Below are 20,522 nucleotides of genomic sequence, written 5' to 3' on the forward strand. Positions count from 1 at the left end.
TTAGGGCGCGAATTGGATAAATGATATGTCCATCATTTATATCTTTAATCAGTGATTGGCTAAACTGCGTATTAGACCCGTCTTTCTTGGGTCAAATCGCTTCGGCCCCGGCACGTGCACGGCAGCAGACACCAGCAGAGAAGTGCATGTGAGCAGCTCAGAGCAGAGAGGACATGCATGAGCAGAGGGTACAAGCAGGAAAAGCATATATTTTGCGGAGATATCCTATTCCGATATCCTATATCCTAAATATTACTGGGTACATTCCATAGCTCAAAAACACAATTATTGACAATTAGTATAATTGTATAACTTATAACAATTAGTATAACTTTATAATTTTTTATAATTAATAAAATTACAAATAATGTATTTTGTATTTTTTTTGGTGGCTCAAGGTGGGTTGGACCAGGCCCCGCGGCCCTCTATTGGCCGGCTGCCACTGGAGTATAGTATGTCTTCGGATATGTATCTATTGTATGTACATACATACATATGTATCTATAGATATATGTATGTTTATATATACATACATATATATATATATAAATATATATATATATATGTATGTATATATATTATATGTATATCATCTTTTTTTGTTTACAGTCATATTTCATGAGTATCGTTATAGGACCAGTAGAACCAAGGGAACTGAATTGGAGCGCAATAAAACCAATACAAGGGGGGAAGGGCAAATTCTGTTTTATAACAATGTACATGCATTAATTGCCGGCACGTGTACGTCACTGTTTAACGAGGGTTAATTGTGTTTCCCGCTACTGACTGTCAGAGGGGGGCGGGGCGAGCTGAAGTCTGAAGCAAAGAGGTCCGACTCGAGCTGCGCGTTCAAGTAAAACCCGAAGCCAGCAGGTTACGTGTCCCGGCGCCTCGCGAGGACGGTCCAGGCTTTACGGCCGAATGGTGAGACCTTGAATCATCCCGCTGCATGCGCTGCTTTCCAGAGTCAGGCCAAGGAGCAACGCTGGCAACGAGAGGACAGTGACTAACCTGCACAGGTGAGCTTCCATAACAGTCACATCTGCCATGTACCAGAGACACCTGACACCGCTAAATATTCCAGTATAGGCGCTCGTTCAGATGTTATAGCACACTAACAATTATATTATAACGGGAGATTAAAACGTCACAAAGCGTGTTAAAGTCATTTTAAAGGCGGCACTGTTACATTTAAACCAACCGTAGAGTTTAAAAATACGAGTTTTCACTGTAACATAGGCTCAGGGGGCTGAAAGGTGATCTGAACACAGATTATAGAAGGTGTCTAATTTGAGAGTGATATCATGAAATAAATGACAATTTACGTTTGCAAATGGATTTATTCTCTGTATAGTTTGTTTAAAAGACCACCGTAAACGACTATAATCAGTCCTAGAGATCCCAGAGCTAGGTGTTTCCCAGTTTCTGCAGCTGTTGTAGTCAAATACATGTGGAATGGAGCCAGAATGCAAACTGACACGATTTCACAGAACTTAAGGCAGCCACTGTTGTATAAAAACAAGAGCATGAACACGGAGATAATAATCAATAATAATAATAATAATAATAATAATAATAATAATAATAATAATAATAAACATTTAAAAAAAGGACAAGAGCAGGCTAAAAATGGTGCAGCTCTTGTGTAATTTTCAGAATTTGTCTTGATGTCGACTTGCTCTCTTGGATGAATCATTTTTGAAGAATAACATTATATAGTATACTTATATAAACTTAATAAACAAAATCATGCTGATATGTTTCAAAATAATGTAAACACAGAAAAGAGCTGTGTGTCGCTCCACACTGGTGGGTTGCTTTTTGGGCGGTTCTGGCTTGGGAGGCATTCCCTGCCGCTGAATTAATTCACATTTCCTTGGGGTGCCATGCGTCTTTCACTATTGATTGTTTGCGCAGTTGATTGCCTCCTCAAATCCCCATGGATATCTGTGTTATCAATCAACGAGAGAGGCTCTCTCATTATAACTGCCGCCAAAGTGCCCGTGAGCAAGGCACTGATCTGAGAAAGCTGTTGGCAGCCAAATTCAATGTCTCCATCCCTCTCTAGCCTGACAGGACACTGCCGTACTTAAGTAACAATTTGGAAATTTGGAAAAGTGAATCGGTAAATTCATATAGACGCTGAGATAAAAAGACGAATGAAATATAAGATAGAGCACATTTAACACACAGACACTATAACATCAGAATCCTGCATCTTTAATTCACCTGAGATGGAATACACTGATAAAAAAACAAAACAAAGCAAAAACCGACACGCCGATCTTTTACTATTACTATTGTATAAGTAGCACAATAGTACAACGAACGGAAACTCAATTTCAACCATTTGCTTTATTAACCATGAACATGAAGGAAGTCAATCAGCCATTACTATGTACGCCCATGTCCTCTAACCGTAACCTCAGTTTCACATGGAGTTGCCAATGTTAAAATGTAACACCACTTTAGTAGGATTCCATGAATTATTGATGCTGAGACAACACACTTGACTTGAAACTTTTCCGTACGACTCCTTACAGCAACAATAGGTGATGGAGTTTTGGTAAAATGGAAAATGGAGCTTTCTCTGCAGCTAAAAAAAGTAATCAGAGTTGATCAAAATTCGGTGGCACGAGCAGATGAGCCGTTTCTTCTTCACCTGGGGCTGAAAAAGGCGCATGTCGTCCTCATGACCATCAGCCTGTGCACATATTTCCCCCTGGAAGGCACGTAGCGGCTGTGCCGGGAATGGAAAGTGGAGAGGCCGAGATTCTTCCATACAGCCTTACTGCGATGTGCCGAGTTAATGATCCACCCAGCAACGTCTGTCCAGAGGGAAGGCAAGGTTCAGAGTTTGAAGCGCGGTTCCACTTGGTTGCCTGTTGTTTAGAGGCTGATGGAGAGGCCACATTTTTTTTGTTCATAGATTTGGTGGGTTAACTTGGTTTATTATTTCTAGTTCTCCTAAATGAAAGAGCATGACTCATAATGTGGGGGGACAGATGGGATGTTGGATTAACCAGAATAAACACGTCCAGACAGATGTAAATGACTTACGCAGGAAGTCACATTAGAAAAAATGAGTTTTATCCACTCCTACTATGCTGAGCACCAACAACGCAGCTCTCTGTTTTATTATGTAAACAGTGTGTCAGAGGAAGCTTTTATCTTTATGACCGCATGTGCTTTTATCATTATCTGGCTCAACCAAGATGATGATATTTATCACCTCAGATCTGTTCAGATTCAGTGCAGGACATAGTTACGCGTTGCGGAGTGATTTTTATTTGAGCGGTCAGTTGAAATAACAGTCACCATTTCCTGAAAACAATATTTTTGTTGTTGATAATTTCATAGTTTTGCAGGAGGGTTAGTGTTACTGAAGAAAACAGTACATCAGTTCTGAATGCAATAGGTTTCAGTCTTTAAAGAAAAACTAAACTCCATTCCTTTGGAAGATCGCAAGAGGAAATTAAAAGCCATGAAGAAAAGCAAGAAAGTTACCCTTTTGTCAAAATGTTCTCAGGGTCAAAGAGTGATATTTTTACGCTGCGGTTCCAGCCATGTTTGTGTAGAGGATCATTTCTCAATGCAAGGTCAATTCTGGATTTGGACAACAGTATATTGCCTCCATAACATGTCTTCTTTCAGACTAGTGGAAATAAATCATACAGAATACACATTAAGATCTGTATTTAACAACACTTTGTCTACCAATGTCTGTAGATGTCTCCTGAATTCACCAATGCCTTGTTTGCATATTCAAACAAACATTTTCTGAAAACGCGTAATACAAAAAAATACTTGTTATAATGTAAGTAATCTAGGAAATATGGGGATATCTATTTATTAAACATGATTACACAAGCACATTATTAAACACTATTCACCTGTAGGTTCTTGCAAAACATGTAGAATTTTTATCTTTAAAGGTTTTTACTTCAGTAGCATATACATACTTTCCAATTTCACTCCTATCTATATTCTGAAGGTTTTTACAGAGGGATGTGTCCATATGTCATTTATAGCCTGATTTATAGAACATTCTATTCCTAAAAACACATTTAAATATATATACATTGGCTCTTGTCAGTGTTTTCTGATTTATGGAGTGATACAAAGGGATATCCCAAAATCTGTAAAATATCTGTAAAAACCTTTGACCCTAATATGTCAACAAAATGAATCAGGAATTTACAATTGTGCACATAAAGATAAAGCCACATTAGACATATCAGGATGCTGTGATACAGAAACTGATTGCCTTAATTTAATCAACTGTGGACGTTCCATGGCGATATCTATTAGTTCAAAGGTTTACCCTGTTCAACTGTAGTGTCCCCCTCAATAATTGAATGACCTATTCTACTTTCTTCCTTCAGATATCAGCGGCTGGTGTTAAGGATGCTTTTGTCCCGACATCAGACCTGGAGGTAACCCCACGTTGTTTGTGCTGTTGCACCCCGGAGTGGAGATGGTCCACTGGACCACCCAGTGGGGGACATGTGTCTGCGTTCAGACTCTGCTGGCCATTGCCCAGGCCAACTGTCCCTCGCTTGCCCCCAGCCCTGTCAACTTCTCTGTGGTTTACACCATGCCCTTCTTCCAGGCCCGGGGCGCCATCCAGAACATAGTCAACAACTCGCTCTACCAGGAGGTGTATGTTGCCTCTCAGAATGTGATCGAAGCTGTCAACAGAAGCTTGGAGAAGGTGTGGGAGCTCCGCACCGGGCCGGTGGGCAGCCCTGAGTGTCACATATGCAATTTGTGCAACATTGACAAGGATCCAAACTTCCTGGAGGACACAAACAATCAGGTCTTGCTGTTGGATACTCTCTTTATGTCTTTATACTCTTGTGGAAGTTCTCAGTATGGTGTATGTTATTTCCACCAACTAAACCCAAATGGAGAGTCGCCTTCCCTTTCGAAGTGCTTGTTCAGAAAGGGTTCGAACTCCGCTGCCTACTGTCCCGACTGTTTGGCAAGCCCTCTTGGTACCAAAGTCACAATGGTCGAAGAGGGTCAGACCGTCTACTTCTTTGTTGCCACCACTGTCAACGACAGCGTGACCCAGCGTTACGCAAGGAAGTCTATATCAGTACGTCGACCACTGGCCACAGAAGATGGCTTCTACAGCGACGTGCGTGGCCTGACTGTCCTTCCGGGCTTGCGGCGGACATACAACATCGAATATGTCTACAGCTTTTTCACTCAGGAGTTCGTCTACTTCCTCTCAGTTCAGAGAGAGAGCCCCGAACAGGACTCCTCTCCGTTTCAGACACGCTTGGGCCGTCTCCCGCGAAATGAGTGGGAGATGAAGAGGTACCGGGAGGTGATCCTGGAGTGCCGGTTTGAGCCGAAGCGCCGGAGGAGAAACGTAGCCAGCGAGCCCTATAAGGACGTGGTGTACAACGTGGTCCAGGCAGCACACTTTGCCAAGGCAGGCAGGGAGCTGGCAGAGGAGTTGGGGGCCGAGGAGGAGGATGACATCCTCTACGGGGTTTTTGCCGTCACTGATGACAATGGGGTGACGGAGCACGACTCGGCCCTGTGCGCCTTCCCGATTGACAACGTGAACAAAGCCATCGTGGATGGGGTGGATGACTGCTGCGAGTCTGGGCCAGAGCAGCTCTCCAGAGGGCTCTGCCATTTCCAGCCCTGTGAGAGCTGTCCACATGAGGTGAGGCCGTCCGTCCACCAACGCGCTGCATTTATCCATAACATGGATGAGGTTATCCAACTCTTTGTTTGATAGAATTCCCAGGAAATATCTGAGGTATCTCCCTGGTATATGGATAATTATTTGTTGACTTGCAGGTTTCTTGACAGGGCCTGTTAGAAAATCTCCCCATGTGGGTGTGGAGCTGTCCTCTCTCCTAACATGTGCGTACATATGAAAGAGATAGTGATGTAACTGAGCACTTGTTGTGACTGGATGAAATCATCGGGAAACATAATTTGCTTGTGTTGTACTTGAGGATGGCTGCTAGTGTGAGTGGAAAAGAGAGTAGACGTTATATTTTCCAAATAATAAATGGATTCAGAAAAAAAAGGAGAAACATAAACAATTTCATTATGTTCATCACTTGGGTCCTCTGTGGAGACTTGGTGAGAAAAAACCTTCACAGTACACAAAATGCAGGCCTTGTGAAACACACAAGCAGTTTGCTCTCTTCCAAAACCTTTCATAACCCTATTTTCTGATGTCTGTAGCCAATCAGGGAGGATCTTTGGATCAGACCCTTTTCACAGCATTTTGACATGTAATTGCAGGGTAGATTGATTGAAAAAAATATTCCGGCCCTGTTCCATTTAGCTGGGCTGGGGCCCTGGTATTGAGCATGCTATCACACTGTATTGGCTGAGACACTAAATGGAATGGGACCGTCATCAGTTTGATCAATTGCACCTGTGTTTATCCGGCAATTACATGTCAACATTGCTGCTAAAAAAGGCCCTATTAGAGGCACAGGTTGCATTAATGGCTAAATTGTGCTCAATTGTGCTTTTACCAAAATATATTAACTACATGTATCCTCTCAAGAGGCATAATCACATATATATTGTTATTGCATTTGATAAACAAGTAAACATTCCCTTTTTTGCACTGACTAGCATTACAGCAGAAAAAACAAAGACTCAAACAATTTGACTGGGCACACTGTTCAACACTCAAACCTGCAGTCAACATACCACCAGGCTGTCAAGGTACTTGGCAGTAAGCCAAACAGCCATCACCATTGTTTTACTGCCGCATAATTGACTGAGCTGGGACATTCTTGTCAATTTTAAAGATGCTTGTCTTGTCTGTATAATTCTGCAGGGCTTGTCTCCTCCCCTCTCAGCCTGCTGCCAACACTCATTTAACATCATGGTCAAAAGACACATCAAGTGTGACACCTTTGCAGACACTGCAGTTGAAAATGAAAAGAACTGTCTATTGATAATATGCACTTTTCTTTTAACAATCAACTGTATACATGAATAATAAGGGAGGTGCACTCCTCCTCCTTAAAGGGTCAGTGAGTCAGGGAATTAAAGTCCCTCTACAGAAAATCCGTGTGAGCAGAAAGATTAAACACAATTGTGGCAGTTCACGAATCATATAAATGTCAATCAAATGAACCTGAGGAATGTGCACGCTTCTCTCAGTGGGCATTCCAACACTGGTGCAGGGAAATTGTGTGTGGGGAGCGGAGAACATAGGCTCCATGGCAGCTTGTTTGCACATGTGCAAGGGCAGATGGTATCCAAATGGTAAAAGCAAATCAGGAGTGCCTCAGATGCAATAGTTTTGGTTAAAACATGATCTTGACAAGTATTCAACCTTCGTCATGTTCATGCTTTCTGAGGATTATTAGAGAAAAATATTATGAAATTCTGTAAACTCCGAACCAAAGCAATACTTTACTCAAACTACTGGCAGACACAATGACTAACAAACATGACTAAGGAAATTACACAAACTGGAAAAAGTTCATTTTCATCGTACAGAGCTCGGTCCAGCTGCATGTGGTCATTGAGTGACTCACTGTTTTAGTTCAAGTTGAATTTGTCTGCAGATTATTGTGCAAGCTCATAGTGAAACCATTGCCATCAGAAATAGGAACTAAATGTGCCTTTTGAGAGCTTGTTCACATCTTATGCTTTAGAGGTAAATGAGAAGATTGATACCGCTATCTGTTTGTGAGAGTGGTATCAATCTTTTCATCTTACTCTCAGTAAGAAAGCCAAAAGCATGGTTCCCCAAAAGTGGAATTATCACTTCATTGACACAGTCAATGAATGGTGGGGAGGTTTTGGAAGTCCCCATGGTGGGGAGGTCCCCATGGTGGGGAGGTTTTGGAAGTGATGAGAATGGCTGATAGCGGACACATAAAAAATATAACGGAAACTCTGTGATCATATTTGTTATTTTCTTTTCCATTGGACTAATCATCTTCATCATGTGTCAGATCTTCTAGATTACATGCCCGTGAAAAGGACACATTTTTGAATCCCTATTAGGTGCCATTAAGGTCATTTGCATCCAAGCAGGCAGAGGAATGCAACCAAAACCACTCGTATCGGCATTCAGCGCTCACTGTTAAATCGACAAAATCAGGGATACAAATTGCTTTTTTGATGGAAAACTAAGGATGGAAGAAGTCTGTTGGAATGAATTGGACAGGAGCCAGGTGGGAGTGAGGGTTGAGGGCTGCGTCAGTTGAGTGAATTTCTCAGGTCAGACGGGAAGAGGGTATTAAAAAATGTGTTAAAAAAAGATTTGATCTCATGTCATTCATAACTGTCATGGTGTCAGTGTATTCAGTAGCCTGTTAAGGCCATAGTGAGCATTTGGATGTATATTTTTAAACGTCTCAGATGAGGACTGCATTGGTTTATTATGTTAATAGTCGTGGGAAACTGTTTTTTTTAATTTCCAGAAACCATGCATATTTCCCACAATGCAATATTTTTAATCATAAGTTACTCTGCGGTTTCAGTTTCAGGGGACTGGTGAACCTTTCTCCTGAGGCCTCTGTTTTTGGCTGCTGGTCTGAACGAGTGACCAGCCAGCGGGATTGTCCAGTACTGGTTCTTCCATTTCTCTACAGACCAAAACACATTTAGTGCCAACAAGATCATCTGATCCTCACAAAGACTACGCTTACCTGCTTTTTAGGATGCCATTGAATCATTTAGATTTTGAAGGATCATTAAATTGAATAATGTTTTCAATCTGAGCATGTGATTCTGTAGATCACCGGCCACCTTCAGCTTCTGGGCTCTCACTGAAATATGAAAAGGTGTTTTAGTTTGGTTTTAACACATGCCAATATATACTATTCTGGATATTATTGTTCTTGTTCACACTTTGTTTCTATGTCAGTCATATGTCCTTAAGCTTCCCAAGTAATTACTTTTTTTATTGTGGCATTTGAGGTTTAGGGTTCTGGAAACTAAATTATAACCAAGGTTACATGCTCCTCTTATTTTGGCCAATAGCAATGCTGTTTGTGTTTTTTTCAAGACTCACATCATCAGACAAGAGCATAGAGCATGTCTCCCTCTATTCTTCGCATCCACTTAATTTGAAAAATGTATATACTTGATAACCTGTTTCCCTTTTTTATGACAGGAAGGAACACAATTAGAAAGTGTAATTTCTTTGTTGTTATATCATGCCCCGAAAGATATTAACCAGTGTTGACCCGACGACTCCCTCTAATCAAACAGAGATCCGCCCTGCTGCGTGTCTACAGCTACAAGGCAATCCCGCTGTCACTAGCACAGCACATAATAATTTATCATGGCCTCTTGAATTACGAAATGATGACATTATAACAGCAGATTCACCTTGTGCTTCTGGTGTGCCGGGAACTCGTGATTTCCCTGGTGACCAGTGCAGCTCGTAGCTTGTCCTCCTCGCAAGCAAACAGCTGGGCCCGTTTCACTACAGCTGTACGCTTAAAAAAAGAGAAATATCATCGTCTGTGAATGTGGAACTCTTCGAAGAGAGCTGTCAAGCTAATTTGGACCCAAACACATTCATCTCTATGACATCTGAGCATGCAGTTGAAAGAGTGTTGATTATTTTGTTGTGTTTCTGTACCTAAAAGCCTGTTGTAGACCCTGATGTCTAGTTCAAACATGTCTGATAATGCTGAGTATATTTTCTGCCTCACATTCCTCCTTATTGTCTCACTTCCATGTCCTCTTGCTGCCTGCTGCCTCGGTACTAGAGCATGGAGAATAATGCCACATGCAGAGACCATCCTACTATGCTGTCGAAGCCCTACTACAGAGTGGACCTCTTCAACAGGCAGATGACAGACGTCCTGCTCACATCTTTGCTGGTCACAACCATAGAGAACAAGACCGTAGCCCATATTGGCACCTCGACTGGACGCCTGCTGCAGGTACACGGCCATGTTTGGTGTCTGTCCTCACTTGAACATTGTGTACGGTCCACTACTAATAATCATACGTTGTGTCTGTGTTGACAGCTTGTATTGACAAGATCCAGCCCTATTATCTTTGCCAATTACTCTTTGGTAGAGAACCAGAGGGTCACGTCCACTGCCACTGTTTACTCATCAGAGTATCTTCTCTTTGTGGTTGGAGACAAGGTACAAGAGCATGAAATTAGAGAGAAACACTTTCATTTATATCAACGTAAATGTATGTCATTTGATCAGGAGGCTCTCGGGGGTCAACTATACTCCCACAGATCAAACATGCAGCTCAGATTACATTACAATTACAAATGAGTTGGGACTGCCATCGGTCCTATGATGTTTTACTGTCTTCTGCCCAGTGCATGCTGGGATAGGTTATAATCCCGGTCACCCTGAGAATGAACAAGGGGCTAAAGCAAATCGATAAACTTGATGTGACTTTGCAATTTGCAGAATGGTCGATATCAGTAATCACATGGGTTATTACCGTGCGTTATTTGGATTAGAGCAGTGTGTTGGACTTCCTCTTTGCACGTGGAGCTGTCTGCTGAACGAGGCCCAGCATCAGTTTACATGTTACAGTAATAGCCACATTAATAATGAAGTACTACAAGGCCACACGAGTGAATATGTGACCTTTAAATCCCTCTGTTTCAGATGATCCAGGTGCCCCAGAGAGGGCCGGGCTGTCAACACTTCCTGACTTGTGCCACGTGCCTGACATCCCCGAAGTTCATGGGCTGTGGCTGGTGCTCCGGAGTGTGCTCCTGGGAGAGCGAGTGTCACAGCCGCTGGAGGAACGAGTCCTGCCCGCCGGGGATCACTGGGGTGAGGTTTGTTCCGTAATCCGGGATACACACGTCTCTTCGTGTAACTAATGAAAACATTTCATTTCAAGGTGGCACTGTGTGTTCTGCTTTATTGACGTAGTTCTTTCCGCGGACTGCTCCTCCTGACGGTCAAACAGAGCTCACGGTGTGCGGCTGGGAGTTCCAGTCTCCCGTGAGACCTACCATCACCTCCAGAACCCACCAGGTCCGACTGGGACAGGCTGCGTGCACTGTGCTTCCGGGCAAATGCAACAACACGCAGTGAGTATCTGTGCAGGCCCTGTTCTGGCTCCAAGTCCAATTCGTTATGTGCCCTTGGAATAAAAAGAAAAGAAAAGGCTTGCATTTTTCTTTCCAGAAGCCTTCTGAGAAATTGAGAACGCGCTAAAAGACCATGACTTTCGTGCACTGGGATCTGGTCTATTGAGGCTTCTGTTTGTGGAGAAAAAATCGTCTAGACTTTGAGGGGCTGACAAACTTGATATATGGCATATGATGCTTACTGATGTGTTGTAATGTGTAGTTAACCTTGAGCTAACCTTCTCACAGTAATAATGTTAACATGCTGATATTTATCAGGTACTTGTTTTACTATGTTCACCATCTTGGTTTAGCATTTTAGTATGCTAACATTGCCAAATAGCACAAAACACAAAGTACATCTGAGGCTGATGTGAATGCCGTTAGCTTTGTTGCAATTTATTGAACTTTCTTAGTTGTGTGACTAAAAAGGGTTACACATCTTAACACATGTAACAACTTTAGTCTCCTGACGGAGTTTAAAGTCAAAAAGTTTTAATTCACTCTGAAATTGTATTTGTCACTGGCCGTTGCTGTCACTCACACATGTGTTTTGTGGTGCTGCTCCTCAGCTTGGTGTGTAAGATTCGCTCTGGGTCCACTGAGCTGTTCAAACCAGTTAACATTACAGTGGAGGTGCATGAGGGCAAGGTGGAGGGACGCTACTCTATTGACGGGAAGGCAGAAATGCCAGGATTCACATTTGTGGTAATCTTCGCTGCTATCGTCTACTGATATCCTCATTACAACACACAAGCTGTACATACTAAATTCTATTTTATATAGGGAACCACTTTTTTTTTTATTTGTTGACCACAATACTTAAATGAACTGTCCCTCCAGATTCCCAACATCACAGAAATCCAACCCAACTATGGGCCTCGTGTTGGGGGCACACTCATCACAGTGACTGGGCCGCACTTGGATGCCGGGAAGACCAGGAGAGTCACTCTCAACGACATGCCCTGTCCTATAAAGAGGTCTGGAAACACATCTGTCCCTATCTGTTTTTATCACACTACCCTCAAATTGTGCGTGGAATAATTATGGTTTGGGAAACCACAGGCTAACCCCTTGACGGGACTCTACCCCTAGATTGACTCTGAACTATGTTATCATATTGAACATGCAACATGAAAAAGCTTTGAAAGCTGTTCATACCTCTGTCTCCCTACAGAGTCACAGAGCCCAAAGGCAATGTGTCCTCCATCATCTGTCTGTCGCAGCCCATCTCAGAGGTGAGGGATGTCCCTCTGAGCGTTTTCATCGACAAGTCTTCCGTCCTCACCACAAAGGTGTTTTACTACAAGGAAAACCCGATGATTACAGCCGTCCTGCCTGACTGCAGCTTTGACAGGTCAGCCAGTGAGACCTCCACCTTTTCTCATCTTTATCACATTGAAAATTCAGCTGTAACAGGAATCAATCTTATCTCCCCTGACATTATGGAAACATGCCTCACCGTTTGTCTGAATTGCAGGGGGTCAAAGATTGTCATCGGGGGGGAGAACCTGGATTCTGTTTACCGCACCATCATCCGCTTTAAACCCAATGAGAGCCACTTGAAACCTGTATCAAGGGTACAGTTATTCATCATAATGTACACTAGATTAATTAAATTTTGTTAAGTCAATCACACTGTCTTGTTTCAGGAGTGTATTGGTAAGTCCTTGCCCACGAGGATGGAGTGCATCTCTCCGGCGTTCCCCAGGGATGAGACGGAGGAAGGAGAGCTTTCTTTTGACATGGACGGAGCGTTGGGACTTTGGAACAAAGAGTTCTCCTACCACCCTTACGGCGAGCCCATTCCTTTCGAAACCGAGGGACATGTGCTGAATTTGTACCCCGGGTTTGACGAAGTGTCACTACACGTAAGAGATCACCCTGAGGGTATTCACTTTGGATTTAACCTTTTAAAACCATCCTATTTTTAGGCCCTTTCCTCGAAAATTGCATACCCAAACTAAAAACGGTGTATCTCTGCAACCACTAGGGCTATTTGAATCATTTGGGTAATGTAATAAAAAGGTACGCCTAAAAAAAAGAAGCACTTTCAGGATGATTATTTCTTTGAACTGATGCAGCTGTAAGGTCCAACTCTAACCCAAATCATAGCACAGTATGTGGACATTCTCTCTGCAAAGGTTGACTTTGACAAAGTGAAGCAGAACAAAGTTAGAGAGGGTTTTGTACAAAGAAAATTCAGGTGGGGACTACAACATTTTCATTGGGGCACATTTGCGCACATTTGCACAAATGTCTGTGACATTTGAATTTTTTCATGTACGAAACCATATATTTCACGTATGTTGTTCAATACATCGAAATACAGCAGTTTTGTACTTTTATTCATAAAGCAAGCTTTGATTTACAGTTTTATATAACAATCGCTCAGTCTTCTTAATGACAAATTAAATATGAATGTGTCATATTCATGATAGATTTTTAAATAACTTGTGCTGTCTTGTGTCTTGATTTTACCTCCCTGTGCACAGCATCAAAAGCTGAATCTGGTGAGCTCCTGTATGACCATCATTATGACGGTGGCGGGCGTTGATTGTGATGCTAAAGTCCTGGATAATGAGATCACCTGTAGGATCCCCAAGAACATGACCATCCCCGGTGAGGGCCTGCCGGTGAAGGTAAAGAGATGATGATTTACTGACTGACTTACCTGGATCAAGCGTGCAACACAGAGCCCCAGGTCGCTCGCGTGTGACTGTCCAGTGATCACCAACCAGGCTTGTACGTTGTCAATCAGCCATCAGATGGGATAGGCAAATAATGCAAAAGAAAAAGACATTTTGCAAAAGAAAATTGCAACTTTTTTTATTTTCTATGCATACACCTAGAAAATTTGGATTTGGCATGTCTGTATGCAAACTGTTTCTGTTGCAGTATCACTCAATGTCAGTAGAACTCTTAAACCACACTTTATAAAATTGTAATCACTGTGTCTGATGAACTCTGTTCTTTAGATCTCCATCAACGGCCAGGTCCACAACGTCGGTACGGTGGTGAAGGTCAGCAACCACTACATGGTGGGCATTGTTCTGGGGATCCTGGCGGCTCTGGTGGCCGGGGCAGTGCTGGCCTTCGTTGTTATGAAACACTTGAGGAAGAAGAAGAAAGGTGGGCGCCTCTCTCTTAGGTGGACCTTGGTCAGACCTGTTTGTGCAACTGGATCCAGCTGTGGGTGGGAATTTGGGATGAATTACAGAAGTCTTTCAACCAGAACACCCCGGTGTTGCATGGGATGTACATGTCCTAGGGTTGATGATTAAAAAAGTCTTGTGAAATGTTTTTCAGCCTTCATGGTGGAGAGCCATTTAGCCCACATTGCTAGCCGCTCCAGTACAAATAACATGGAGATGTCGCCGGTTGGGGACTACAGGAGAGGTGACAGGCTATCTGAGCACTTAGCATACTGCACTGTAATACTGTATAGTTTGCTTCGGACACACTTCATAACTCTCAATAATAAGAAGCCCCACTCTCTCTGGACTTTTACCAGCAGTGTCCCAGAGCCCTCCCACCCCGCAGGTGTTCCCCAGCCGGGGCTACGCTGCATGCAACATAGATCCCGCCCTAACTCCCCTCATGCCTCCAGAGAAGATCTCCATCTCCAGTTTTAGGCCGCAGCTGCTAGAGGAGGTGAAGGATGTTCTGATTCCCGCTGAGATGCTCATTGTGCAACACCACCGGATCATAGGGAAGGGTGAGGAGCCCCATTGCCCCTATCTGAAACCAAAATACTTGTTATATAGCCTTGTGTAAGCTTTGTCCTTGGAAATATAATTCCTGTGTCACTGTATTTGTATTCCCATGTAGGTCATTTTGGCACTGTCTATCATGGCTACTTCAAAGACCACAACAACAGAGAAATCCACTGTGCTGTCAAGTCTTTGAACAGTGAGCGACATCTAACCAGTCTACCTTTTAAAAGCAGCGTCTCATTATTGCTATTCCAGTGGCTTCCTTCCTTTAGTTCTGAGTCCATAATATTTTATGTTTGTGTGTCATCAGGAATAACAGATGTTGAGGAGGTGGAGCAGTTTCTGAAGGAAGGTATCATAATGAAGGGTTTCCACCACATTAATGTGCTGTCTCTGCTGGGCATCCTCCTGCCACAGGAGGGGCTCCCTCTAGTGGTGCTACCGTACATGAAACACGGTGACCTGCGACACTTCATACGCTGCGAGAAGAGGGTGTGACACCTACATCAAGACAGAGCAAATTAATAATTTGATTTATGTACAGTCATTCTTCTTATATATATTTTTTTGTTTATGTTTCGTCAACTGTTTAAAATGTGTTTTGGGCATTTGTTCAGAACCCCACCGTCAAGGATCTGATTGGCTTCGGGCTGCAGGTTACCAAGGGAATGGAGTATTTGGCTAAAATGAAGTTTGTGCACCGAGATCTTGCAGCACGCAATTGCATGTGAGTCACCGAGATGTGCAGAGAAATCAGCAGTTTATTCACCACCACAGGGCCGGAATTTCTCTTGGATTTAGCGTAGGGAGATGTTTTGTGATACACATTTTGGTTGAGTTACATTGTTACATCATAATTCAGCAAAACTATAAGGTTGTTTTTTCTGTCTTCAGGCTGGACGAGTCGTATACAGTCAAGGTGGCAGACTTTGGCATGGCCAGAGATGTGTTTGATAAGGAGTACTATAGTGTTCAGGACCACAGGAAGGCCAAGCTACCCGTCAAGTGGATGGCCATCGAGAGTCTGCAGACACAGAAATTCACCTCCAAGTCTGATGTGGTGAGCAAATGGAGATCTTCCTTATTATAATCAAGAACTGCTGCAGGGAGATCTGACGCATGTATTATCTGTAGATTGTGAAATATGGGGTGTGAAGTAATTGTGTGTCCGATTCACTAAATTTCAAGATGTTTTGTGGCGTTCTCGTTTAATGTCCATTATCACCATGTTAATATATTCCAATAATACATGTACGGTCATCTGTTGTCCTCTACATCTACCCAAGGGGTTGCAATTTAAATGTTAGGGTTCACACAATGCTCATGGCTGATATGGTCATAAACAAAGATATCACCCAGTAGATATCTGTAATGATGTGGAGTCGCATGTTGTTGTGTTTTTACATTTTTCTTAACATGTGTGTAACCTTTGCCCGTGCTGATGCAGTGGTCCTTTGGCGTGCTGATGTGGGAGATGCTGACCAGAGGAGCGAGCCCCTACCCAGAGGTGGACCCGTATGACATAACACATTACTTGCTAAAGGGCAGGAGGCTTCCCCAGCCCCAGTACTGCCCGGCCCCTTTGTAAGTAGTGGGAGTAATAGCATTATGTTGCACACTTTGTTAAATTGTTTAACTAATACTTTTGCATACATTCATTGTAAAACTTCACATAATTGAGGGATGCTTTGGTACAAATACTGCAACAATGCTGACACAGATTTACAACAACAAGACGGAAGAACAAAGTCTGAGTAGTAATAACAAGATGTTCGTATGGTCACTCAGTAGTGTGAAACCCGCAATTTCTCCACTACTTGGTATTCCAACACAGTTAAACAATGCAGTTTGGGAGTTAATGTGTATGTGACACACGCACATGCACACACACAGTGGTCTGACTTTACAGCGAAAAGACAACATGTCTTTGCTGTTTTACTGACACATCCCTTGGACTGGAGGCTTTTGCACACCAACCTAAAGATTGATGGAGAATAAATCAACTATTCGGTCCTCATGGAAAAAGTCTCACCAAGGGACACATGTAGAGCACCAACATAGGATATTAAAGGGATAGTTTGAAAGTTTGGAAAATCTTCTTGTAATAAGGTTTTAATGTTGATTTATTCCTCACATTATTGTCACTTCCGTACCTAAGTAGTTCATTATGTAAGACATTTGACGAAACGTTCCACCAAAACTGGTGTGTATTAAATGAGTAAGTCTGAAATTAAATGTGAAAGTAATTATAGATTATTTTAATGCGAACTGATAATATAGTAGACTTAGTTGCCTATTCTCCCCTTGATTGGACTCAGACTCTGTCCATGTTTCTTTTCCAGGTATAGCATTATCCTGCAGTGCTGGGACCCTGATCCGGAGTTGAGGCCCAGCTTTGCGACGTTGGTGTTGGCCGTCTCCACCATCCTGTCCGGCCTGGAGGGAGAACACTACATCAGTTTGAATGTCACCTACGTCAACCTGGACCAGCCGCCCTACCCCGCCCTCACAGAGTCTGCTGATGAAAACGACTCCACAGATGTTGAAGACTCAGGCTCAGTCTCTTCCTGATCCACTCCCCTCCCTCTCTCGACTTTAAAATGGTATTGGTGCTTACAGCAAGACCACAAAACAACCTCGGCCGTGTTTCTTACCGCAAAGCATCTGAGACAGAGGCGCTGCCTGCTGTTTGTTACTGGGCATTGGAAGGGCGGTACGATGCCATGTTGGAGACTTTTTCAACAAAAGCAGAGTCAAGTTTGAGCTCCCAGACTCAAAGTCATCTTAAAAGTATTTCACAGACATTTAGTTTCTATGTTATTGTCACTGCTAACAGATGTCACTGATGATGCATGTGTTGTAGAACTAGCTTGTTAGCTAGAGATAATAAAACTCATTACATGTCCATTAGAAGCTAATAAGTGTTACACTGGTTTGTTCACATTAACTGACATTAATGCGTTCGAACAGGTACAGGCTAGGGCTGAATAGATAACCACATCTTAGTCGTGCTGAGCTGACCTGTTCCCACAACACACACATTTTTTGTTTGTTTGCTCAGTTCTTCCATGTCCATGTTTTTAAGTGTCGGCATTGAAAGGTGTCACAATAAGCACAGCGTCCGTGTAATTCAGTGGCACATTAGCTTTCTTTTACTACCTACAACATAGTGTCCTGTTACAGCAGCAGAGCCTATGTTTATTTACGTTTATGTATGGCATTTCCCCACATTTGCTTTTAATCCTTTTGCAATGCAGTGATTGTTCTGTATATTTTGGATCACACTTCTGTCAGGCACAATGGTCGACCACAATGTGCTGAAGGCAATCCGACATCACCCCGTTGCTTGCATGTCTGACACAATGTCTTTGAGATAGTGTTATAAATTAAAATATTTATTTGTTTATAAATTTGTTCTCATGCTCTGGACTTCAAGTAAATATGAGAATGCATGCAAACCCTGCCATTTGCGGTTGATTTCTACACCACATAAATAGTTTGCCTTGTAGCTGCTACGTCTTTTGTTGCTTTCTCCACTAGAGGTCAGCATTCTGTAAGAAGTCCTCTGCGTTACCGCTGATCAGATCCTGAAGATGGTCCAGGCAACATGGGTGCAACACTCTTTATGTGTGCATCATTTTTGCCGTAGCATTGCAACATGAATGACCCAGGTCTTTCCCCCTATCTCTGAAAAACAACCAATACTCTCTCTGGATGCCACATAAGATATTAAAAGCAGACCAGAACAGCCCAACAGACGTAGCAGGCGTGTTTTCCTCTCTTTTGCCCTCTTTCATATATTCTGCCTTCAGCCGTGTGCAGAGGAGCAAATGACTGCATCTTCAGTGAAATGAGTTGAAGAAACAGCCAGCGTAGACAAGCAATCTGTCAATCACAAATAAAGCAAACAAACATCTCACCAACATACAGTAGCAACTCCCAGTGCCTGTAAACAGACGTCACACACAGTGAGTACACTCACCCACAACAAAACCGGAGTCAAATAAAACCCGAGGGAAATAAACATCATAAAGTTTTCTCTTTTTTCATGCAGCCAAGTACAAAAGTTAATCCCCGCGTGGTGGGGCCTTTGTATATAGAGAGAGTGAGCCCAGCTTACGTTGTCAAAATGTGTGTGTGTGTGTGTTTGCGTGTGAGGCCACAGGATCCACAGAACCAAGGCAGCCATGATGCCCTCCGCCCCCCCCACCCTCTCTCCATTTCTCTTGTTCCCTGTTGTATTATCCGGGCTATAAAAAGTGTGCAGAACCTGTGAAGAGTGCTGCTGTCAGCTGTGTGACCACCTCAAGCTTTACAGCTTTTCTCCTGTGCAGGGTTTACCATCATGTCCCACAGCATAGGCCTTTTGCAATGTGTCTCATATACATTAACATTAACTTTCTCGTCCCATCTTTCGTTGTGATTGTTTGTGTGGACTTCAAACTATTACAGAGATACGACAGTTGATGCTGGTTCATCTTGGTGCAGGGGGCATTTGCGGTTTATGTCTGTATCTTGCACGTTTTATATGGCCGGCCTCATTAGAGGGAACACGAATCAGCAGTGCTCGAGTGCTGTGTCAAGTTTGGAAAAAGGGAAAGCAATCTGTGAGATTGGCCATCTGAACAAGTCTTTTTTTAAAGCTAATTATTTCCATTGCTAAGTGATGATGGCAGACCCTCACAAATAAGCACTGGGGCCGAAATGGGAGCTCTTGGATTCTGTTCCAGTAAGATCTGGCATAACAGACGTCTTGTAAAAAAACTATATGGAACCAGTGAAGCAAGACTCGTCATATCATATCATGAGAAATAGAGGTCTTTTTTTGTGACACATTCAGCTTTTTTTGCCCTGGTGGTATTAACCTCAAGTGTACACTAGAAACCCAGCCTGAATACTGTCGGAGTCTCTTTTCTTTCACAATTCATCTATCCTGTGCAGCAAAGTGCCACGGTGACATTACTGTTAAATTTTGCAATCTTGCACTTTCGGACTCAAACGACTGACCGAATTTACGAGACTCACAGAAATCATTCAACATGATTAAACTGCACAGCCTTTGGCCCTTTATTTTTTTTTTGTAGAGGCTGTTCAAGGTAGACATGGCGAGGAAAATAGTTTTTGTCCAATGTTCAACCATAATTGGTGCATCCAGCTCTCCCTGCTCTCCACATGTCTTGCAATATTTCAATGCATTACTTCCCATGTGCTGAGAGGTTTTCAACAAAAATTACACTTAACAAGGTTAATGTTTGTCTAAGTATGTGGTCACAGCTGTTCCTCCCAGTTGCAGCATATTTATAGTTTCGAGCACTATTTTCACATTTAATTGTTGCACTTTGCATACATTTTATTTAAAAGCGCCTCTCATTATGTGGCTCAAAGTGCTTCACATCAAATTATATAAAGATATATTAAACAAACAGGCAGCAGCTTTGAGTGTAAAGGGAGAGACAGTTGGCTTTGGTACGTCAGAGTTTTAAGTCTTCGTAGAATGCTACATTTTCAACTCAATACTTTCTGGTGGTCATTGATCTGTTTCTTTGCTTTGAGTTATTATTATAATTGCAGAAGAAACACCTTTTTCTAATTATTTTTGGGAAAATGTGTACCTCATGCTCCATCTTAGAATTGTGTCTCATTCAGCAGCAAAGATTTAAGATTGTTCCAATATTAGAATAAAAAAAGCCTAAAATTCTGGATCAGGCGAGTCTATGCACCAATCTTATATC

The 20,522-nt window shown here is 42.6% G+C and overlaps 1 protein-coding gene across 1 annotated transcript; it reads left to right on the forward strand.

The window, feature by feature from the left end:
- Nucleotides 1-4,477: 4,477 nt before the first annotated feature.
- mst1rb (macrophage stimulating 1 receptor b) lies at nucleotides 4,478-17,365 on the forward strand (the record flags this gene model as incomplete). Its single annotated transcript, XM_079218992.1, has 20 exons — nucleotides 4,478-5,683; nucleotides 9,729-9,905; nucleotides 9,993-10,115; nucleotides 10,602-10,772; nucleotides 10,875-11,035; nucleotides 11,647-11,782; nucleotides 11,918-12,054; nucleotides 12,252-12,431; nucleotides 12,555-12,654; nucleotides 12,727-12,945; nucleotides 13,570-13,716; nucleotides 14,053-14,206; nucleotides 14,384-14,473; nucleotides 14,589-14,792; nucleotides 14,906-14,986; nucleotides 15,101-15,282; nucleotides 15,408-15,517; nucleotides 15,685-15,850; nucleotides 16,238-16,374; nucleotides 17,133-17,365. The coding sequence occupies 20 exons, from the start codon at nucleotides 4,478-4,480 to the stop codon at nucleotides 17,359-17,361; spliced, it is 4,110 nt and encodes a 1,369-aa protein (XP_079075118.1). The 3' UTR covers nucleotides 17,362-17,365.
- Nucleotides 17,366-20,522: the final 3,157 nt, after the last annotated feature.

The sequence above is a fragment of the Taurulus bubalis genome (assembly GCF_910589615.1).
Source record: "Taurulus bubalis genome assembly, chromosome: 5".
Taxonomy (NCBI): Eukaryota; Metazoa; Chordata; class Actinopteri; order Perciformes; family Cottidae; genus Taurulus; species Taurulus bubalis.